Source organism: Tachypleus tridentatus, chromosome 5, assembly GCF_004210375.1.
Source record: "Tachypleus tridentatus isolate NWPU-2018 chromosome 5, ASM421037v1, whole genome shotgun sequence".
Classification (NCBI taxonomy): Eukaryota; Metazoa; Arthropoda; class Merostomata; order Xiphosura; family Limulidae; genus Tachypleus; species Tachypleus tridentatus.
Genome location: NC_134829.1, coordinates 13,875,073 through 13,899,901, shown reverse-complemented (window position 1 = coordinate 13,899,901; position 24,829 = coordinate 13,875,073). Strand labels below are relative to the sequence as shown.

Sequence of the window (24,829 nt, the reverse complement as noted above, 5' to 3'; positions counted from 1 at the left end):
AATATTAAAAAATAAAACTAATATTTGAACAACAAATTTTGATTTGAATATTTGTTAAAGCTTTGTGTGAGACTAATTTATTTTATATTGTAATCTGATAGTATTACTGACAGTTCAGATATTCAGCAGGAAGCAATATTTGCATTATATTTTAATCCAAACCCACTTCAAATGAAAAAAATACATATGTTATGTAGTGTTTTTGCACCAACATCCTTTAAGCATTTGCTCAATATAACATATATAACAAAATAGGCCATATGGTTCCTCATGATCTCCATTCAGAAAAGTGGAAACTAAAAACCACTCTATTTTTTTTTAAAATCAGATCCTACTCTTAAGTTTTGGCATCCACTACTACTGCTGGAAACTAAATCAGTGTTAGAAAAATATAACTCTTTCAACCAGAATCTAACTCATTTTTCTCAAAATTTGAAAAGATGTGTCCTGTGATCCTTAAATCCACCTTGTTAGTTACAATGATATTAGATAGCTGTTTCTTATAATTCCATTTCAACATGTTCTAACAAATTCCTAGTTTCTTAAAGTTCAGTAAATCATCCATCCTATCCATCAATTTAATATTCTTAAGCTTGTGCAATTTAACTCCTATTTTCTTCTTAATATAATTAGTTAGCCAATTATCTATTATCTAATTCTTCTTCCTGTTTATTTATTTATTTTAAACTGGGTAGGCATTTAGGTTTTAAAGACCTTTGGGGAGACCCCAAAAGCAAACCTGGGGCACTCAGAAACTTCTGTTTCTCTTCAGGCCCGTGCATGAAAGAAGGTTAAAGTCATCAGGAATTGTAGGATAAACACTTGGTAGCTTAGCGACTTGGTAGATTTCTGCTGGTCGACTTGGGGTCATTCAGGCATAGTTGCAATGAAGGCCAGAGAGTCAGAGGAGAAAAGGAGGAGCAAGCTAACTTGGAGTGAGGAAAAAATAACAAAACTAACATAACAAGCAGGTGTAGGTAAGTAGGGTAGAGTAGGGAAATGTATAAACTTAGATTCTGCATGAAATGAAGAGAAGGCACAGGGTAACAGATCACCTTTTCAGGGCCTGGGTAAAGAAATACCCAAAATTGTGCTGTGGGGATAAACGGGAGTATCCCGAGAAAACCCACTTTCACGATCAGGGCGCCGAATAATCTACCCTGACCGTGCCCTGGATAGCTGGGGAACTAAGAAATTGTCTATTTTTAAATTAAAAGCAATTTACTTTAGGAAATTTCCCAACTTTTTCCCACATCAGCTTTACTTCATCACCCTAATTCACTAATAGCAGATCAAGTTAAAGGTTAATTTTATAATAGAGAATTAAGTCTGTGGAGAGTTTACATTTAGGTGAGACAGATGCTGCAACACTGAAGAAGGTTAAAGGACTGGATAAGTATTTTAAAGGTCAGAATTGAATACAAGAAAATGAGTTTTTATATGCAGTTTGAATGGTAGCATAAAATGGAACATCTTAAATGAGTCAAATGAACCCTTGAAAATGAAATAGAAACTACAATTGTTGTTGTTTGATATAGTTTTAACTTGGCAAAAGTTAAATTTCAATTTAAAAAAGGCATTTTTTAAACAAGTCCCATGCATGTATTACAGTGCAACAGAGAAAACATATAATAAACACTAGATATGTGTTTAGAAACATAATTAACATTCAACTTATATGTAAAGTGAAACCAAATTCTCTTTTCCTGTCTAACAGAACATATAGTAGTTCCAATTTACATATCAAGTGAGTTCAAGCATGTTGACCCATCTAGTACATCCCATCTCCCTTAAAAAACAGAAAATTAACTACTGAATCTAGCTGCCTCCCCTCCCAACTATTCAATCCTCATTTTTTTCATGTTTCATAAACATATCCATTCTGTATCAAACATAATTAATCACAATATTAGACAATAGTAATTTATCATATTTGCGAGTTTATAAGATTTGTTTTTCTATTTAACAATTAAACACCCCTAATGTCACAGTTAACATATGAATTCCATATAAATCTATCAAAAATAATAACCAGCTTAAATTGATCACAAAGTTTAACTTCAAAATATTGTGAAAAATACGTTTCACACTTGTATTTATAATTACACAAACATATTTTGATTTCCTGTGATGTGTCTCAAATAATAACAAAGAATAAGCCAACATATAATTTATCCATAAATCATTTCGAATGAAATCAATTAGAAAACGCAGAAAAATACGTCTATCATGCTTTTTTAATTGTACAACACCTGCCGCAAATACAAAATAACCAGCAATACACGTTATAACAATACCACACGACTTATTTACCTAAACCCAGCCATAGCAGTCCATCAGTATCCAACGTACACATCGAACTCGCGCCTTCGGTGTCGCTGCGCGAATTATGGTGCTTCTGGGGAGGTAGTCCTGGCAAGTTACGATAACTATTGGGTTCTCTTTTTATAAAATGCTTCGTATCAAAATTAATTTCTTTTTTTCCTGGATCTTCTTTGGTGTAATTAATAAATTTTGCCTTTTTCTTTCGTATCTCCTTGATATCTGATTCATCGTTAAAATAGCTAGACTTTGTCTCGCAGTCATTATACGAAGCCATCTTGTATTTAAATCTCTAACAGCCCGGATATTAAATGTTAACCTAAACTCTATTTTCAAGCCTTACTGTGAAAGGTTCATGATTTTTCATCTAAAACGTGATTGGATTCGAGCTATCTATTCGACCAATTGGAACCTGTGTAACTTAGGAGCGCGAAACTTTGCTAGGCTGTCGACGGATTGTTTAAACGCATGCGTATACTATGAAATCTTTCTCAATAATATTACGCTGGCGAGAAGATAGATTAATAGCTTAGACTTGTTGTGGTACGGTTGTTGTTTGTTTTAACTAATTTTTATTGCATATAATTCATTAAATAAATATCAAAATGTCTGAGAGCGCAGCAGCTCCCAAGAAGATCAGAAAAGTTGAGGGAGCAGGTCCTGGAGTAGATACAGACGAAAGTAGTAGGGATTTCGACCCTGAGACACAGAAGTCTTTAGAAGAGATTGACGCTTGTCAGAACGAAATCGACGCTCTCAATGAAAAGGCGAGTGAAGAAATTCTCAAAGTTGAACAGAAATACAACAAGTTACGGAAACCTTTTTTTGAGAAGAGGAACGATCTTATTAAGAAAATCCCAAATTTTTGGGTAACAGCTGTATCCTTTTCATTGTTGTTAGGTTCTATTTTATAAAGATATTGTTATAGCTAAGCCTAACAACATGGAAGCTAACTTATGTGAATGTACTTTTCCCATGCTTTGTTCTGTGGTTGTTAGCATGCCACCGTGTAGCCTGCCGCCGGCTAACCGGTATTTTTGTCGCTTCGCGCCAAATAAAAGCGTTCGTTTACATGGTTAGTCAATATGAGACATTCCTCACCCAAAAAGTCAAGAAAAATAACGATAATTAAATTATTAAAATAATAATTTAAAACCGCTTTAATCCTAATAACAATCCACGAAAGGGGACGAAGAGGCGTTCCCAAATAAAAGCGTTCGTTTACATAGTTAGTCAATAGGATATTTAACCCTAACATTAGGACTAGAAATTACGTTCGTATGGACAAACATTGCACAGTACATTTTTATATTGTAGTTATTTCTATTACTATTATTACGCCTGAAATACTAAAGTATTGTCTTAAAATTTCCTAAAATAGTTAAATAAATTTATGAACTAAAATACTTTAAATGTCTTGTCATTACATTGAATTATTGTCAGTAGCATTTCATAATGTAGTTAATAATTAATGAAAAATGAATTAAAAATTGTACCTGTAAATCAGTTTTTGCATAGGACCTTGTTGAAACATTGTTAACAAAATGGAAATGATTGATATATTGCTTTACATAGTAACTTAATACTGCTTGGCACCTGTGCCAAGGCAAAATGAAGTGTAATTCCAGTAAAGTCCATCACTTTCAAACTTGTAAATTCATACATGGATAAACAAAATAGTCAATAACCAAATGGTAATAAAAGAGAATGAGCTTAGCTGTGAAAATATAAATATTCTAATCATGTTAGTTGTAAACTATAAATACTAAGACAGATACATACCAGTAGTAACCTATAACTGTTTACATCATGTCATATTGTAATTGATGTATCATGGATACCACTTATCAAAGAATACTGAATCAAATTAAAATTTTATTACTGGTGTTTCTTGTTTCTTAAACTATTGCAACACATTCTTTTGTTCTAGTTGCACTTAGAGCGATGGCATAGCAAACTGTTGTTAGGACAAAATATTGCCCATTTATACTTGAGGATACGATGTAAAGCAACTTGTTACTAAGCCATTTTGTAGTCTTTTTACATTTTCTTTATTTTTGACATATTGGTTTGATTTGGACAGATATATCTATGTATTGGTTTATGAAATTTGCACTATAAAGTTTATCTTGTGTCTATGTTTCTACAAATTTGGTGGCTAAAAAGAATTTTAAGTGTTTTTTATGAAGTTTTTGTATGTTTTCAAATAGTAAATATTTATGGATCCAACAAGTAGAGCATGAAAAGAGCTATTGTTTGATGGATCTCTGATCTTTATTTGTTCAACCAGTTTTAACCAATACCCTGTTTTGGTTTTAACATTCACTTGCTGATAGTTGCCAAATGACAAAGGATGAATTTAGCAATCGTTGCATTGTTTTCTTGTTGTTTTTTAAGCCGAGAACTAGTGGGAAAGTGGTGACCTTGAAATGAATGTGTAAGGACTAGACATTTTCCATTTGTTGTTTGATATACATTAATTAGTATTTTGTTTATGTGAGACTTGTGTATTTTCAGTTGCAATTTTGTATACACCTATGGTGCACAAAGTCAGGGCAGCTATGAGTCGCTGAGTGGCCCATGATGTCCATCGGGAAAGTCAAACAGAGAGAGTTTGAGCCTGTGCAAAGATTAAGCACTATAGAAGAATATGCATTAGATTATATACTGGATGGTTCCATATTTGTGTCGAGCAATAAAGAAAATTTAATAAGCAAATCTAGTTAATGCATCGGCATTTAATCATTGACGCAATGACGTAATATTTCCATAATTACTAAATCTTGCGCATTCCAATTGTTCTTTGAGATTTACTTGCGAGCCCTATTTTGATATTATTTCATAACAAAAATGGCAGCTAATTGTAAAAGAAGTTGACGACGAAAACTGGCAGTTTCATGATGATTGGACTGCACAATACTGTTTTGTTCAACAAAAGAAGAATGTGATTTGTCTGTTGTGTCATTCGACAGTAGCAGTGGTGAAGGTATCTAATATAAAGTGTCATTATGAGTCGAAGCATAAAGATTTCCTCAACGTTGTCAGTGATGAACGAACAGCTCGAATTGAATCTCTGCGGCAGTCTCTGAATTTCCAGCAGAACGTTTTCTCAAAGTAGTCAGCAGATTTAGGTGCAGCATGTGAGATCAGTTACGATATTTCGTTGATGAGAGCAAAATCTGCCCGACCATTCACTGATGGTGATTTTGTCAAGTAATGTGTGATTACTGCATCAGAAAAGTTGTGCCAGGAAGCAGTTCACAAGCTACAGGTGGTGGCTTTGAATCATATGACAGTTCAACGAAGAGTTTCACACCTCTCAGCAGACATGACAAGGCAGCTTACAATTAAACAAGCCAACTTTGTCTATTTCTTTTTGGCAGCAGACGAGTCGACTGACATCAGTTCAACAGCACAGCTGCTAGTTTTTGTTTGTGGTGTGTTGTCATTGTTTGATATCGTGGAGAACTAATCGGCATGGGTTTTATGAAGGGTGAGACAACTGGGTCTGCTCTGTTTGAGGAGACAGTACGACTGTGTAGTAGTGTTTCATTGGATTTCACAAAACTTGTGTGACAACTAATGGAGCACCAGATCTGGCAGGAGAATGTTTGCCTGGTGCCAGGCCATTATCTTACCTTTCTCTAAGCCTGGGAAAGATTCCTTCACACTACCATCCAATTGCTTTGATGAGCTATCTCTGTAAGACCTTAGATAGGATGGTTAATGCTCGTCTTGTTTGGTACCTCAACTCAAACAACCTCCTCTCGCCCACCCAGTGTAGGTTCCGACTACAGCACTCCACCACAGACCACCTAATTCGACTTGAAACGTCAATCAGAGAAGCCTTTCTCAAATGCCAACATCTTGTATCAATATTCTTTGACATTTAGAAGGCTTATGACACAACATGCAGGTATGCCATTTTGTGAGACCTCCATATATATGGGTTACGTGGCCATTTACCTATGTTTATTTAAAAAAATTTAATGGATAGGAGATTCCAAGTTTGTGTGGGTTCGACACTTTCCCATTTTCTTGTACAGGAACTTGGGGTCCCTCAGGGCTGTGTTTTGAGTGTCACACTTTTCAGTATAAAGATAAATGTCATCACTGAACAACTCACTGTTGCAAACGGGCTCTTGGTTGATGACTTTCACATCTCGTGTCAATCGTCGAACATGAGATATATTGAGTGGCAACTACAAACTGCCATCAATCGTGTACTGAAGTGGACTACAGCGAGAGGCTTTAATTTTTCTCTCTCTAAAACCGTTTGCATGCACTTTTGCAGCCAACGGGGTATTCCACCTGATTGTGAACTCCGTATTGGTGAAATTTCGCTGCCAGTGGTCCCTGAGACCAAGTTCTTGGGGCTTATCTTTGACCGTAAGCTGACCTTTATACCACACTTAAAGCAGCTACAGGTCAAATGCACAAGAGCAATGAACATCCTCCGTGTCCTTTCTACTGCCAGTTGGGGAGCAGATCTATGTTAAAGATATATCGTGCTCTTATTCATTCAAAACTCAACTATGGGTCAATGGTCTATGGCTCTGCCAGACCCTCGGCCTTAAAGATGCTGGACCCCATTAAATCACCAAGGACTTCAACTCTGCACTGGGGCTTTCCACACCTCCCCAGTTCAGAGCTTTGTGTAATTTCACAAACCTTCTCTGCACCTTTGCCGTTTGCAACTGTCTTTACTGTATTCTTCGAAACATCTCTCCTTACCAAAGCATCCCACTTGGGGATGTGTTTTCCTTCCTAAGTGAGCCTTACATAGACGATCTGCCATTGCTCCTTTTGATGTTCTCATCCAGGCGCAATTGGATGAATTGGGTCTGTCCTTGGAAAACATTGCAGAATCCACTGGTCAGCCCATCCCCCCATGGCTTATTACAGCCCCCAAATGTGACCTTTCTTTAATTCATCTGAAAAAGGCAGATACTCTTGATTGGAAATACCATCTTTTATTTGCTGAACATCTTTTGAACAGCCTTTCTATTCCAATTTATACAGATGGTTCAAAATCAGATGACTCTGCCATGGTTTGTTGCGGTTTGGTGGTTGTGCGCAGAATCCCCTCTACAGCTTCTGTGTTCGCTGCTGAACTGTACGCCATATCTCTTGCCCTGGATCATATTGAAGCTGAGCAGCATTCCGACTGCACTATTTATACTGACTCCCTTAGTTCTCTGCTGACCTTGGAATCACTTCACGTTGGCTCGCACCCTGTTCTCGCTGATATTCAAAACCAACTGGCCCATTTTTCGTTAACGTCTACTTCTATCTAGTTTTTCTGGATACCAGGCCACATTGGTATTCGCAGGAATGCGCTTGCAGACATGGCAGCTAAATCTATCTGCTCTGGCACTATCACCACTGTGCCTATTCCGTACATGGACTGTGGTCCTGTATTCAAGGCTCGGCTCTGTGCCAGCTGGCAGTCTACTTGGAGTGAGCAACGTGACACAGGCTTTTTCAAATAAAACCCTATATTGGGCTTTGGCCTTCTAGCTTCCATAAGGTTCGGAAGGAGGAAGTTGTTCTGACTAGGCTAAGCATTGGTAACAGTTTTTTAACTCTTCGTTTTCTTTTACCTGATACTGTTAAACCAGTGTGTGGTTTGTGTAACACTGAAATCACTGTAAGCCACATTTTACTTTTCTGCCATTGTTACAACTCTCAACTATTTTAAACATGTTCTGTCCCAGGGTTTGTCTGTAACATTGTACAGTGTTATTGGTGATGGTGACACTGTCTACCTTGATAAAGTTTTTAGTTTTTTAACGGCCATTAATCTTTTTAACCTCATTTAAGTGTTTGATATTTATTCATTACACCTTTTTAATTGTGGTTCCCTTTTCAAAGTTTCAATCTCTCTAGTTCAATTTGACATTGTAAAATGGCCAGAACATTAAATAACTCGACACCAGGGCTGGAAAGGCCAACTTCAGGTGACTAACGCTGCTGTTTGAACTACCCGTTAGTTGTCCTGGCGAGTTGTTATTACACTTTTGATGCATGTAATTTAACACTTTTATTACTTTGCCTTTTAGAACTGGCCATAATGACACATGATCAGGACTGGAAAGACTAATTTCAGGTGACTGACAGTGGTTCTTGTACTTGGCTGTTAGTCTTCCTGGCAGGTTATGATCATTACCATTATGCTACAGGAAGTCCTTTACAACTTTGTAGACTGGATGTCAACATTGGTTTTATGCCATTTTATGTTTTAATTGCTGTTTTGTTTTTACCTTTGTTTCCTTTTACGAAGTTTACTACATTTACTTTAATTTTACCTTTTTACAGGACATTTGGCTAATTTTTATTACAATTTTGCTGTATGTCTTTTAACACTTTTCTTATTCTACCTTTTGATAATGGCTGTTATGACAACATAACCCGAAACCAGGACTGGAAAGGCCAACTTCAGGTGACTGATGGTGGTTCTTGTACTTACCTGTTAGTCTTCCTGGTGGGTCTTATGATCATTACCATTTTGCTAGAGAAAGTCCTTTACAACTTCTCTTACTTTGCTTTCTCTCTTAACATTGTTGACTAGGTGTCAACATTGGTTTTATACTTTTTCTGTTTTTCAGTGCTGTTTTACCTTCATTTCCTTTTATGTATTTTACTACATTTAATTTATTTTTACCTTTTTACTGAATGTTTGGGGCAGATAGCCTAGCTGCTTTGTGCCATAAAGCACTAAATCAATCAACTTTTACTGAGCTGCTCAGATTTGAATAACAAAAGAATCTAAGGCCAGCTATCAACACATGCCTGTCAAAAATAATGAATCATAGTAAGTGTTTTAAAGGATACAAAATGTTTTTCTTTTGGTTATAAAATTGTCAATCAAATAATGGCATGTGACTTAGATAATTGTCTTTAAACTTAAAAGATCATAGGTACTTCTATGGTGAGTTTGACAATTTTTTTGATATTTCAGCAAATCAAGAAGATATGAGGTTCATATTTTATAGAGTTTATCAGTCTATTTCTAATTGATGGACACCTCCAAAGCCATATCAAGGAAAATATAAAATCTGTGAGGAAGAAATCAGAAGTTGCTTTATGACACAGAAATGAATGAAAATTTTATAAATGTTCTATTTTGATATTAATAAATGAGAAACTTGTATAATGTTAAATTGAGAATTATTTACTGTTTGATTATTCCAGGTAATCAAATTATGGCAATGTTTATTGTTAAGCACAAGGAACACGTATATTTTCACAACTTTACTGACTAAAAATTTAAATCCAGTCTACCATTATTCCTTTTGACCTTTGTATCCAGGTGCAGTTGGATAAATTGGGACTGTCCTTGGATAACATTGCTGTAGTCACTGGTCGGCCCATCCCACCATGGCTTCTTACCATCCCCAAATGTGACCTATTTTTAAGTCATCTGAGAAAAGTAGACACTCCCGATTGAAAATACTGTCTGCTATTTGCTGAACATCTTTTGAAATCCATCCTTCCATTCCTATTTATACAGATTGTTTGAAATCAGGTGACTGTGTGGCTCTGCCATGGTTTGTTGTGGTTCGGTGGTTGCATGCAGAATTTCCTCTACAGCTTCTGTGTTCACTGCTGAACTGGATGCCATTTCTCTTGCCCTGGATCACATAGAAGCTAAGCAGTACTTGAATTGTACTATTTACACTGACTCGCTTAGCTCTGTACCGGCTCTAGAATTGCTTCGTGCTAGTTCTCACCCTGTTCTTTCTGATATTGGAAACCGACTGGCCTATTTCTCTTTAACATCTACTTCTATTCACTTCTTCTGGGTACTAGGCCACGTTGGTATTCGTAGGAACGAGCTCGCCGATACCGAAGCTAAGTCTGTCTATTCTGGCACTATCACTGCTGTGTCTGTTCCATACATGGACTATGGTCCTGTATTCAAGGCTTGGCTCTGTGTCAGCTGGCAGTTGAGTTGGTGTGAGCAATGTGAAAACAAGCTTTTCCAAATAAAACCTTATATTGGACTTTGGCCATCTTGCTTCCGTAAGGATTGGAAAGAGGAAGTTGTTTTAACTAGATTACGCATTGGTCACAGTTTTTTAACTCATCGTTTTCTTTTATCTGGAACTGATGCACCAGTGTGTAGTTTGTATAACACTTAGGTCACAATAAGCTACATTGTACTTTCTTGCCGTCGTTATCACTCTCAACAATGGTACCTTTTTAAAAATGTTCTCTCCCAAGGTTTGTCCATAAAGTTACTGTTATTGGTGATGGTGACACTGTCCACCTTGGTAATGTTTTTAGGTTTTAAAAGACCATTAACCTTTCTAATGCCATTTAAGTTTTTTATTTTGTACATTACACCTTTTCAATGTGGCTCCCTTTTAAAAATCACAGTTCATCTAGTTCAATTTGAAATTAGAAACTTGCCGTCACATTAAATAACTTTAAACCAGAACTGGAGAGGCCAACTTCAAGTGACTGGTGGTTTTTGTACTTACCTGTTAGTCTTTCTGGGGAATTATGATTATTAGTTATGCTACAGAAAGTTTTTTACAATTTGAATTACTGTAGTTTTTTCTTGATGTTGTAGATTAGATGTAAACATTGGTGTTAATGCTATTTATGTTTTTTTTAAACTTTGTTTTGTTTTACCTTAATTTCTTTTTACGTATTTTACTAAATTCACTTTTTACTGGACATTTGGTGCAGATAGCCTAGCTGCTTTATGCTATAAAACACTAAATCAAGCAACACAAAATTTTATATCATTGTACATTCAAGTTAATGGTAATTTAAAGTCTGTAATGAGTGTAACTTGGAACAGAGTTGCACTCCAGTCCTTTAATGTTGTGTGTCTTTTGAATTGGTAAGAAAATTAGTCGTTAGGGATATACAGTAAACTGTCATTGTTTCGAAGTCGCTAGAACCGAATATATCACTTGTATCGAGGTTGTTGTCTGGTCCGGCCAACTGTCCATATAAATACATAGTAACAAAAGCCCCTTGAACCAAACTGCATGTATCGAAGTGTCGGCTTGTAACGATGTATAATTATTGTCCCTAGGGTGTGAAAAGCATCAATATTACATCCTTTGTATCGAACCAGGTACGAAGATATTTATTTTTCTCTTCTTTTCTAAATTAATTGTCACCGCTGCCGGCTGCCGACCACCCGCTACGCCGCTAGCAAGTGCAATTAGTCAGTCTCCACGCAACAATGTGTGGTGCCACCATCAAAATCTTACACTTGAGAAATAGCGGACTGCAGATGGGGTAGTAGATTAGCCTAGCAATGTTTTTACAACAATTATGGTCAATAACACTTTAAACATCTGCCCGCCCCAACTCACCCGCCCTCCCAGCAAAAATTAGCTTAGATATAAAATTTTCAGATTATGGCTCGAGTAGATTACACCTGGGCAGCCTGCATGCTGTGGCCTATAAAAGGCTAATCACAGTCAAATTAAACAGATCATTAATCATTGATCATGGCGAAGCACAAGCTTGTATCGATAGAAACTAAAATTGCAGCAATAGAAGAAGTTGAAAAAAAAAGTTGAAACAGAAATAGCAAAAGCATTTGATGTGCCTCTGAACACTTTGTCAACACGGTTGAAAAATAAAGAGGCCATATTGTCTTCTCAAGACAACTTTTGTCCCAATAGAAAACGCATGCGAACTGCAAAACATTCTGACCTAGAAGCGGCATTGCTTCTGTGGTTCAAAAATGCTACATCAGAGAATGTTCCTATCTCTGGGCCTGTTATGCAAGCAAAGGCAAAAAAACTTGCTGATCAAATGGGAATCACTGACTTTTGCATGAGTGATAGGTGGTTAACCCAATTCAAAAAAAAGACACAACATTCAATTTCGTACGATCTGTGGTGAGTCTGGTAGTGTAGAACCAGAGCAAACAAACCAGTGGACATCAACAACACTGCCATGTCTACTAGAAAACTACAGCCCACCGGATGTCTTCAATGCAGATGAGTCTGGCTTATTCTTTAAACTTCTGCCAGACAAGTCTCTTGTTATCAAGGGAGACTCCTGTCACGGCAGGAAGCGAGCAAAGAAGCGGCTGTCTGTTTTGGTATGCGCCAATATGGACGGCACCGAGAAGCTTCCTTTACTTGTCATAGGTGAGTGTCAAAAGCAGGTAAAAATATTTTCCTGTGTTTTCTATAGAAGTTGTTATTCTATGATTTTCTTCAGATTATTGACATGTAAATGTTTCATTTTTAATTTCAAGACATTAACCATGTACATTTTCTTTCTTTTTTTTTTTAGGAAAGGCAGCAAAACCGCGTTGCTTCAAAGATGTCAAAATCCTGCCAACATCATACAAAGCCAACAAGCGAGCTTGGATAACATCAGATCTATTCACTGAGTGGCTGAGAGAACTTGACCGAAAGTTTGTGCTGCAGAAAAGAAAGGTCCTTATGATAATTGACAACTGCCCCACCCACTCCAACCCCACTGGACTTAAGGCCATCAAGCTGGTGTTCCTGCCTCCCAATACCACAAGCAAGACACAGCCCATGGACCAAGGCATCATCGCCAATCTAAAACATCATTACCGCACCCTACTGCTACAGAGTCTTATTGATTCAATAGACAATAAAAGTGTTTTCACTGTGACTGTGCTTGAAGCCATGCGACTGCTACGCTCTGCCTGGTCATTGGTAAAGCAATCAACCATAGCCAATTGCTTCAGAACTCTTGGCTTCTCCTCTCCAGAGCCAGCATAAAACAGTGAGGACCCCGAGGATGACATACCATTGGCCCAGCTCTTGACACGTCTGAATGACGCTGGGTTTACGGTGGATGGCACAGCAGAGAACTATGAGACTGCTGATAATGATCTGATCACTAGCGTGCCCCTGACAGACAGTGATATTGTGGCCATGGTGCAAAATAAACAGACACCAGAAAATGACAGTGAAAGTGAAGATGACGACAATGAGGAACCCCCCGTCCCAACACATTCTGCAGCTCGTGAGATGTGCCTGCAACTTCAGAGATATCTTGAACACCAGGCTAACGCAGGACAGTTTATCTCTCAATTAAACATGATGGAGCATTTTGTGACCAAGTGCCAGAGGGACAGCAGTTCGCAAAAAAGCATTGTGCAATATTTCAAGTGACTCCAGTTAGACGTTCTTGCTGGTGTTTGTATCCTGTAAATTATAATTACATATGTCTATATTATGAATGTTATTTTTTTTTTTTACAAGTGCTGTTAATTGTCCTTTTAAATTTCATTAAATGTGTTTTAAGTGTTTACACACGTGTGACTTCTGAGTCTTTAATCCAATTACCGGTACTGCAACAGCCATCAGTTATAGGGCCTACCATTACCAGACTTGGCTAGTGAATGAAAAAAAAAAAAATCCTTTTTAACGACCTTCTTTTGTAACGAACAATTCTCTTTGGTCCCTACGACTTCGTTACAACGAGAGTTTACTGTATAGTGAAATATGTCACATTATGAGCTCCAGATAATCTTTAATTTCTCTATGTTAAATGTGAACCTTTTCCACAACTATGTGAAATTGTACAGGTTTTATTTTGCTCTGGATGTTTTCAGGAAATTCTGATTCAAAAAGAAAATGGTTGTTTAAGAAAAAAAAAACTTTTAGGTAAAAATTTGGCTGATTCATTAACCTTCATTATAATGAATTTTGTATGATGAGATTGTATATTTTTGTGATTAAGTTGCTGAAACCAGGTCAATCCCTTGAGTGTGTAATTTAAAATTCATAGAAGAAACAATGAAAAACCACAGCTTGTTGATTGATAATGAGTTTTAAGTTATTTTACTGATGCAAATACTGTTTAAATGTGTACATGGCCAGGTCATTTGTTGTGTAAATAATTTGGGAAGTCTTTTATAAGGATTAAAGAATCTTTAATGAATTCACAGTAAACCCCAAAAATGGTATAATTTACATGACAAAGATCTAATGAAACCATTACAAAGGCTACTGCACCCTAATCTTTAGTGCATTTTCCCATTATGTAAATATACATAATTTTTTGGATGAACCCAGGCTTATCTGTTACACTAATAGTAAAAGAATTAAGATTAATAGTCTTTAAAAGGGAATATAATCATTTAACATCTTGTAAGCTCCAATATATTTATAAAAAGTATAAAAAATGTGCATTATTAAATTCATGTCTTCAGTTGGTTTAGCAAGAATAAGTGAATAGTATTATCATAGGTTTTTAACTTTGTTTATGACTAGTCCTTAATGAACAGTAGTTTGTTAATCATCCACAAATCTCTGCTGTCCTTGATGAAGAAGAAGAGGAGTGTTTACATTTTCTGAGCAAGCTAGAAGTTGAGGAGTTTGAAGATATTAAGTCTGGCTATAGAATTAAGTTCTTTTTTGATGAAAACCCTTATTTCCAAAATGACATTCTTGTCAAAGAATTTCATCTGGGTTCATCAGGTGAGAAAATGTTTAGTTTTGGAATTCTAATATATATATATATATATGTGTGTGTATGTGAGATGGTGTTACTGTTGTAAGAAATAGTTTTAGGTGATAAGAGATTGTACTTTTGTTTTTAATAAATGTATATATCAATGTATTGTAAGGAACCACATGTAGAATGGTGGGTGTTTTGTTATAGAACTTGAGAATAACAGATGCATTGTCACTTTTGTCTCAAACAGTATCAAAAGATTGTTTCCTGTTATTACTTTTAGTTTGAGAGCAAATCTGATCAACAACTTTCAGATTTTTTTAATGTTTCATTTCCATATATTAGTGGCATAGTGAGACAAACTGTTGCATGATCGTATGATATTGGTGGTCAGAATTTTATTTTAGATACCTGATACTCTAGTTCAATCCAAATGCTAGTCTGGAATGAAGAGGCAACATCAGATTGTCCTTTTTTTGTTTTTGTGTATTTTTATTATGTACCAGTTTATTTCGAAAACAAGTTTCCTCTTTATTACATAAAAATTATAATTGGTACAGTATTGTACTAGCTTAATAAAATGTTTCATAGTAGGCTGCTTGCCTTAATTTTAAATTTTTCATTTCACCAAAGCTACATAAGTCATTACATGACAGTAACTTCTGAATATCTGGTATAAAAAAAAAACCAAAAACAACTAATTACCTAATGGGATAGGTAGTTGGTTTTGGGATAAAAAGCTGTAATGAGGGAAAGATACTTTTATTCAATAATGTGTATGTGAGAATGCTACTGGAATAAGCCTGTTTAAAAAAACAACACAAAAGCATTGGTGGTGGTGATATTGTTGCAAGAAAACATTAATTCTGTGGCTTCCATAGAATTCATCCTGTCTATAGGGCATAATCATACCATTAAATTGAAATTGTATAAATTAAATTTGTAGCTTTATTCTATAGATAGAAAATTGAAATTGAAATTATTCAATAAAAATTTGACTAGGGTTAAAGGTTTGTTATTAAATTGGGATATAGTACTAAAGAGAGGGGAGGTAGCTTTAAATAACAAAATGAGTTACATCCTATTGAAGTTAAATAATAGGGTAGTCAAGGTCAATATTATAATAGAAACTGATGAAAGTGATTGTTGCTCTATTACGTTTAATGCTTTGCTGTGTAAAGAGATCAGAAATAATATTTTGATTAAAAATTAAAAGAAATGATTTTCAAGGATAATTATTTTAAATACTCAAGGTAAACATTCCCTATAGAAAGAAAATGATGGCTGCAAGTGAAAAACCAGGTTGGCTCACAAATGGTATGAAAGGTAACATTTAAGTAATTTAAGTTGACTGGAATGACAAGAGATTTAGAAGATTAAAGAAGATAAAGTTGGTCAAAAAGGAAATTATAATATCTAAAAAGCTGGCAGAAAATGTAAAAATTAAGAGTATTTCTTTAAGCATATTAAAGATAAAATGTTAGGATAGGGTAGAACCTTTTAGGGATGATAAAGAAAGGCTTTGAGTTAGATGGCTAGGTTATAAAATTCTGATTTTTTTTCCCCCCTGTATTTCCTAATTAAGTAGTATTCCATACCTTGAACATATATGTGAAAACAAGTTAGAACAAGACAATTGCATTAATTCTGAGCTTATTAAGAAAATATTGGGAAGTTTAAAGAACAATAAGGCTTATGTTTCAGGTAATATTTCCTCAAGAGTTTTGTAGTTGGTTCAGAACTGGATAGGTGAGCTACTTGCTACTGTTTATTGAAAGCCCTTAAATAGTGGGCAGGTACCAGAGGATTGAAAATTATATGATGTTACTCCTCTTTTCAAGGAAGGTAATAAAAAATTGTAATTATAGGTTTATTTGTCTTACATCAGTTATGGGGACAATTTTTGAAGTTCTTTTAGAAGATGCTTTGAAGTTTGGAATTTTATTGGATAGTCAATATGGTTTCAGTAAGGAAAAATCTTGCCTTACAGATCTTTTGACTTTTTTTTTAAAGGTCACTGCTCAGGCAGATGAGGGAGTAGGCAGATTAAGGGAGTAGATTTGGTATATGTGGATTTTCAAAAACCCTTTGACAAAATGCAACATAAGGTTATCTCTATAGGTATGTAGGATAAGTTAGTAAATTGGATAGAAGAGTGCTTGGAATGAAATAAGCAGAGGTTCTTATAAATGGAGCTCAGTCAAACTGGGTTAGTGTCACAGGACTCGGTCTTAGAACCTTTGCTCTTTATTTACATCAGTGACATAGTTGAAAAATTGATTAAGGCTGCTGATGTTAATGTATTTGATGTTGCTAGTTGTGAAGAAGATGCTGCTTATTCACGAAAGGATTTAGAACATTTTATGAGTTTGTCAAATGAATGATAAATGGATTTTAGTTATAATAAATGCAAGATAATATATGTGGGTTATCATATAATTTGAATTATTAGTATAATGTGGATGGGAATAACCTTAATATTATCATGAACAAAAGGGATCTTGGTGTAACGGTTGATCGATCTCATAGCCCATCCATGTTGTTGCTAGTGGTAGGGTAAATAGGATTTTAGGTTGTATCTATAGAAATGTTAAATGCAAGTCTGAATAGGTAAGAATCTTATTACATAGGTTACTGGTTAGGCCACATTTAAAGTACTGTATTCAGTCATGGACTCCTTACCTAAGGAAGGACACTAAATTGTTGGAAAGAGTTTAGAAGAGGTTTGCTAGGATGGAGGTTTTTCATGTGAGGAGAATTTAAAATCTCTGAGATTGTTTTCTTTGGGAAAAAAAAAGAAGGGATCTGATTGAAGTGTTTAAAATTGTACAGCAAGAATTATAGAGTTAAGACATACAGATACAAAATTTGGCAAGGTAGGAATTATCTTCAGCTAAAACAGTTTTTTTATTTTTCCAATAAGGTGTTGTCTTCTAGAATGGGCTACTTTCATGTGAATCATAAGGGTTGACTCTAGAATTTTTAAAAATGTATAATACTTTAGAAGATAAAATAGCTGAGATGGATCAGTAGGTCCCTTGTCTCTAAACATTGTTATGCATGTGGGTGAAGTGGCTTTAATTTTACATTTAAAGTGACAATTTTACTTCATCTCTGTATGAGAAAGTTTGAGTTAGTGTTTTTGAGCATGGTGAGTTACCAATGATAAAATTTGACAAATAGTATTGTAAAACTTTTGGTTTCCAAATTACTGGCTTAAAATTAATTGGATTACTAAGACAGTACACATTTATCCATTCTTTACCAACTGGGTGTGCTTATTGACACACTCAGTCAAATCACTTTGCAGAGAAAATGTCAGTACCAATTATGTGCTTTAGCTGGAATTAAAAGTTTGTATTTAAATAAGGAAAAAAAAACTGACTTCATAATTGGGTTAATTATTACCAGTGGATTATAGAAAAGTGTTGATAATTAAGAAGAGCATGCAAGGTACATGCCATTAAGTACTAAAGTTACTGTAACTTGTTATTTACAGATATTACCTTTGAAGCTTGCAGTCATATCAAACTTAGATTTTCTTATAATGATATTAACTATTAATTTCCTCAGAGTGTCTAGAAAATTTGTTTGACATGAAATATTTGGAAAACTTTGAATCAAATTCTAGCCAGAAATGGAAGTGCAATGAAGATTTGGAAAATGAAATGCCAATGAAGTGTCACTCTGTTTTGAAATAATGCCAATTTGAATGCTGTAACTTCATTATAAGTGAAGCTTCATTTTTTTTGGGGCATTCTCAGTTTGTGAATCTTGGTTATCATGGTGTGAAATGATTGTCCATATCTCAGTTCTAGGAAGTTATAGAAAAGTGACCTTAACATATAATGAAAGTTCTTGTGAAAGGTGTTTAAGTTACAGTTCTCATTACTTTATTTATACTTTATTGAATTAAGATATTGGAGTATGTTAGCAAATATTTGCTAGAAGTTTTACAATAATGTAAGAAGACAGAAATCATTTTTTGAAATTAAAATCTACAACAAAGGCAGGCATTTTTAATAGTTTCTTCAAAGAGACATTACAGTGAAATATTTTTAAGTTTATGAAACAGTAATTCATACAAGTATGTATAGAAATAAGATCTTGTTACTTGCAGATGTTTCCTTCCAGTTTCAAATTATTTGAATGCATCTTTTTTTCTGCTGGTAGAATAATATGAACCATCCAATGGGTTGCTGATTTGAAATATCACAAGTGATTTATAGTTAATTGAAGGGTGATACTAATAGAAAAAACAATTGTATGGGAAGTAGTATTGGAACAGAAGAGTGATCTTGACGTGTGTGTGTGTCATAAAGTTATCTGTATTGATGTTGTGTGATAGGCATTGTTACTAAGCTTTGTTTATACTTAAAGAAGCATATATGGCTAATATTAAAAACAATTTATTACCATAAGAAAGTGATTTATTTTGGGGGAAATATACTATGTTTTGACAGAAAATTAGTCTTGTCTTCATACCTGAAAATAAACCATTGTTCTATTTGTGTGTAGGTTGTCAGCCACAAACTTCATTTTGGACTTGCATGTTTGCATTTGGACTGTTAACTGTTTTGAAATCTTTCTAAATATTGGGTATTGTTAAATTGTCATTGTTAAAAGAGGAATTGTTATTGCAAAAGCATTCTTGCAATGTTCCTTACATTCCTAGTAAATAACCTGTAACAATGTGAATTAATATGCTGCTGTTGTGTGTTCATTTGGTGCTTCAGGATAGTTGTTTTCTTAATTTATCACTGATATCAGTTTGAACTTTAAACCATTCTTTTGGCCTTTTAGAACAACAGGCACTACTTGTTCTGTGTTGCTATTTTAAGCTTATTTTACCACAAAATGTTTTACATTTAGGATATAAAATTGTCTGCTTGGGATGTATGTTATGGTGCCCCAGTTGGTATAAACACTGTTCTCAAAGTCTTTTATCTGTTCAAGCTGCTACCAACTATTTCATTTTTTTATCACATTGTGACATTATTAGAGAAATTAATTGCTGTAAACTCTAAATTAGGTGATCCAGCATCTCAGTCTACTCCAATCAAATGGAAAGAAGGAATGGACCTAACCAAGAAACAGAAGGAAAGACAAGCATTGATGAAGAATAATCGTAAAAGGGCTCTTGAACAACCACGAACATTTTTCTCTTGGTTCACAGATCATGGAGATGCTTCAGCTGATGACATTGCTGAGGTTATTTAAACTCAGTGTAAATTTTTGTAAAGATATAACTAGATTTGTCATATTTTAAGTACTATGATGACATCTTATAAATACAGTGCAAATCAAATTATGATTAATCTAATATTTTCTGTTCTATTTAGTTGGTATATTTGGTGTCTAATTACTACATAGAATAAGATAGTTTATCCTAAGTTCTTAATAACTTTGATTTATTAAAGTATTTTTTAGTGTTTGTCTCTTTTTTTTTAATCATTAAACTTTTGACACTGGTTATTAGTTTGTCTAGCCAGGTACAAAAAGTATAATGCAAGTTTTTTTTACACTTCAGGTTATTAAAGACGACATGTGGCCAAATCCTCTCCAATATTTCTTAGTTCCAGACATTGAGGTGGAAGAAAATGGGCTAGAAGGAGATGAAGATGACAGGTTAGTATTCCACATGTCTATCAGAACACTGACACTCATTAACTCTTTTAAGATGGGTTTGATCAATTTGACTGGCGACAATGACCCCTTTGTACATGTTTAAACTCTATAGATTTGATACATCTATTTTTCAATATAGCATGTGTATCATCACAAAATTTGGCAGTCTTTCTTACGATTATATGTTTCTCCCATATAAAAATCATAATTTTGTGTGAAATATTTTTAATAAACTAAAATAGATTTGTTCATTAATATGTTTTGAATAGTCTGTGTTAAAAGTAATTTTCATGTTAAGATTAAATACCTTTTTCTCATGTCAAATTTTCTTTGTGTAGTCCCCATAAATCTCCCAAGTAAATATATTTTTCTTTTTTTCCAGTAAAACTTTATTTCTTATTTTTTCTGTCTACAAGATTGGTCAATGTGACCAACCTCATAACAACCAATAAAAATCTAAAATTTAAATTCCCATTTTTGCTTTCTAAAATAACTTCAGATTGTAGAATTAAACTATGTTTATCCTAAGTAGTCTTAAGCTTTTAACAGTATACCTCTATTTATAATTAAATTTTGTTGTGTTATTGCCCCTTGAACTGTTTGTAACTACTACCTGAGCTTTTAGTGGGTTGTATATTGTTCAAAGCACATGCATCTGATGTTATGCTGTCAAATTACATTACTCATGAGGTGCTTGCATACAAGCATGAAACACTTTTATCGTGTTGTTATTAGTTGTAACTAATATAATCTTATATAACCAGAAAAAATCCCTATTGTTACATTTAAGTTACTTTTATACTTAATGGAAGGTTGGTAGAGAAAAGATGCCTATAGAATGTCATACCAGGGGAAGTTTAGATATTTTTTAAATATTGCCTTGTAGAATTAAAAACTTAAAACTTTGGTATTATTAAAATATGGATTATTAAAGATTTCAAACTATACTAACTGCTTTAATCTAAAAAGTAGTTTAATAAAATTTTTAATGTAAGACCATAAAACTGTCATGTGCATGGCAAGAGGGTTAAAGTTGACAACTACTTTAAAATGGTTATTATTCTACATTAATGTTTCAAATGTAAAAGGAATTGAAGTTAAAATAAGTGTTTAACACTATCAAATGAAGCTTTAAAAAATATGGTTTTCGTGATGATTCAGTGAAGAGGAAGAAGTAGATGACTCAATAGTTGTAGTTGAAGAAGAAGGAGAAGGAGATGATGATGATGATGATGGAGAAGAAGGTGGTGAGTCCTGTCTTGTGTTTTTTTAACTCTGTGGTTGAGACTTTTAAGAAATACTAGGATACAATTAAGACATAACACCAAGCAATGCTATAATAAACATTATAAAAAATTAAGAAATAAATAAAATTATTCTTTTTTCATTATAGTATAACTGTAGATTGTGACACGAAAATACATGTTTAGTCTAACTACTTAAATTCTCATAACATTATACATTTATATATGTTTATTACTTTTATTATACTGATCTTCCAGTAATACCTAACTGAGATTATAGAAGTTGCAATGATGTGACACATGCTCACTCATATTACTGTATCCAGTAATATAAAACTGACTTTTACAAAGTCACCTGTTTTGGCTGTGTTTTAATGGATTGGAATTTTGTAAAATACAGTCACTTTTCAATTATACATTATGTGTATATATACATTATTACTATTTGCAATAAAATATAGAACAGTAAATAAAGTACAGCAAACAATTATCTCTTCTAGTTACAAACTTTGTACTTGTTTGCTCCTTGCATTAAGTTGCTAACCCTTACCAGATTATGAATGTGGAGGATGTGAAACACTGATTTTATTAGGTTTTAAATATACATTTTACAGTAGTCAGAAATCATAAATTACTATGTCAATACTAGAGAATTCCACTTTAATTTTTCAGGCTTAGTAGCTAAACTGTATTTAGGTGAAAAAAGAAATGTGATTTTTCAAGCTTAATAACGTCTTACCTTACCACTTTGAATCTTGTATAAAAATGTTTCATATCCATATATTGAAAAACGGCTAAGCAAAATCACCTGCTTATATTTGGTTATTCACATCTCATAGACCGAAGTAAATGTGTTTCCAAAACTGGAAAGAGATTGTGTGGCCACTGTGTATGAGTTAGTAAATGTAGCAATATTTCAGCGAGAGAAGATGGGAGGTTCTTATATCGTAGTTCTTTAATGTTGATAATTTGAGTTCCTAATTTGTAAGAAGCTAGACTTTATATTTGGACACCACAAACATTTAATTTGGATCATTGCCACATTCAAGATACAATGTGAAAGACAAAAATCAGTATTTAGGTGGTTACACACACACACACAGTTGAAGAAATTAACTAATGTACAACACTAAAACTTTTAATGCAGGTCAACAAACTCAGTGGTATGATAACCTTTGACCCATGTTGGTAATGTTAAGAGGGGAAATGGGATGTTATGGATATATGGATGATTACAAGATTTTATAACTTGTTTCTTACAGAAGATGTTGATGATGAAGAAGCATACGAAGAAGGAGAGGATGATGGAGGTATAAATGTTTATTGAGCTGTTTTCATATTTTGACATTATAATTAATATGTATGTGGACACAGTACTATGGTTGTCTTAATTAAGGTACCTTGTTCTTTTAAATTGTTTAGGTAGGTATATATTAAGGTGTCTGTTTTTGTCACTTAGAAGGGTAAATTATTAATAAGAATAAAAATGTTACATGGAAAAACTACTACTAAAAAAAAAAGTAAAATCAGTATTTACAATATCATGGTATTATTTGGTATAGATTATATTTAGTGCTTTATTATCTTTTGGCTTCTGAAGCCATCAGTGATAATACCAACATATCAAGAAAAATATTCTTTATTACCATGTACGTGTAATATTCCATCATCTGGTAAATTCAATTAATGTATTGATTTTTTTTTTTGAAATTTATATAATTTGAGCTCAGAACTTGTTGTAGGTTTGTTGAAGCTTAAAAATTTGTACAAAAAATTTATACATTTAAAAAATATATTTCTTATTAAATATGTAGTTAAGTTTCCAGCTTGTTGATTTGGAAGGTCTTCCTGTAGACCTAAATCATTTACTTGTATTTCTTTGTTTTACTTTGGCTGGCAGTGCAAGAATCCAGACCTCGGGTTTTGACAAAAAGATGTCTGTTTTTATCCCCTTTTGTATACTTGTATTTGAGAATTTGTTTTCTGTGTATTATTTTCAGGTAAAGCATTAGGTTAAGAAACCTAGCTATTCTAAGCTTGTTTTATTTACAGGTAAAATCTTGTATTATAGATTTCATGTAGTTTCAGAAAGCTTTGTATTGTTGTAGGAGAAGGTGATGAGTGAAGATTTGTCAAGTCCAGTTATATGTTGTACAACCTGTTGCAGTTAATCCCTCACGGACACAGCTCGTAAAATGGCATGACTTTGGAGCCATTGAAACATTTTATCCAGACCTTTTTCATCACATCATAATGTTTCATTTCTTTATCAGAAGAATATTGTTCAAACTTTTATACTGAGATTTCATTTGCAACATCCGTACCTACACACAAGCAAGCAGCTGAACCAATATAAGCTTATGACCAAGACCATTGCTTTTACTCTAAGTAGATCAGCTTTTTTCATTGTGAATAGTGGAAATTTGTGATTTATATTTCTCAATTAATTTGTGTGTTTTGGTGGTGTAGATTATTTAAACTTAAATATAAAAAAAGTGAGTTTGTATGTATAAATGAAACAGGCCAGGTTAATGGTAAAAAGAAAATATTCTACCATACAACTAAGAGTTGATAAAGTTAAAAGGGTTTAAAAGCTGCTGTTTCTCTTTTTCCTGTCTGTTTTTTTTTATAACATTATATACATATTCACCTTTCATAGTATGTTAGGTTTTTAATTTTATTGTTATATGGGGATAAACACTTAGAACCATTGGCTATCAAATTCACTTGTACAGTTACACAAGGATTCTTTCACATGTATGTATCATCAGGAAACTTCACAATTATATGGTCTCCCACCTCATGCAGTAGATCATCTAGGTGAGGGTTAATGCAAACTTTCATGTGCTTGGTTTTAAAGTAATTTTTCTTGTGTTTCTGTCATAGTCCTTTTAACAACACATATGAAGTAGTGTTAAAAACATTGGTGTGGGTGTACAATTTTAGCATAGCAAAACATTTTTCATGTTCAAATTATTCTTTGGTCATTTTGTTATTCTAGAATGATGTTTGAGGGATTGATGCGTACCATAAATTTGCAGTGTGAAGACGTTTTTTAATATCATTAATTATGAAAATCCTTTAACACCAAGAAGATGAAAGTGTTTTAAGTATTCTTTAGATTTATTCTGTGTACCATGTGTTCTGCAGGTTATGAATTACATCAGTTTTTTCAGTCATCAAATTAGAGTTGCTCATTCTTTGTGTGTTTTTCT

The 24,829-nt window shown here is 33.9% G+C and overlaps 2 protein-coding genes across 3 annotated transcripts in view; one reads left to right on the top strand and one right to left on the bottom strand.

Annotated features, from left to right (window-relative positions):
- LOC143250566 (uncharacterized) overlaps positions 1–2,650 on the bottom strand; it is a 78,127-nt gene extending 75,477 nt beyond the window's left edge. For both annotated transcript variants that reach the window (XM_076501312.1, XM_076501313.1), the window contains exon 1: positions 2,314–2,650. In XM_076501312.1, the coding sequence (XP_076357427.1) occupies positions 2,314–2,599 (286 nt within the window). In that variant the 5' untranslated portion in view covers positions 2,600–2,650. The remainder of the gene's footprint in view (positions 1–2,313) is intronic.
- LOC143250570 (protein SET-like) lies at positions 2,644–24,798 on the top strand. Its single transcript, XM_076501329.1, has 7 exons — positions 2,644–3,200; positions 14,576–14,765; positions 19,775–19,953; positions 20,273–20,370; positions 21,532–21,617; positions 22,877–22,924; positions 23,723–24,798. Exons 1-7 carry the CDS (start codon positions 2,928–2,930, stop codon positions 23,737–23,739), a joined length of 891 nt encoding a protein of 296 aa, XP_076357444.1. The 5' UTR covers positions 2,644–2,927; the 3' UTR covers positions 23,740–24,798.
- The last annotated feature ends 31 nt before the right edge of the window (positions 24,799–24,829 follow it).

What these genes read in the sequence shown, in the direction of transcription:
- LOC143250570 (XM_076501329.1), top strand. Translation starts at nt 2,928, where the DNA reads ATGTCTGAGAGCGCAGCAGCTCCCAAGAAGATCAGAAAAGTTGAGGGA. An exon ending in CAGCTGATGACATTGCTGAG is followed by an intron (nt 19,954 to 20,272) that starts GTTATTTAAACT and finishes TTTACACTTCAG; the next exon opens with GTTATTAAAGACGACATGTG. An exon ending in TGATGATGGAGAAGAAGGTG is followed by an intron (nt 21,618 to 22,876) that starts GTGAGTCCTGTC and finishes TGTTTCTTACAG; the next exon opens with AAGATGTTGATGATGAAGAA.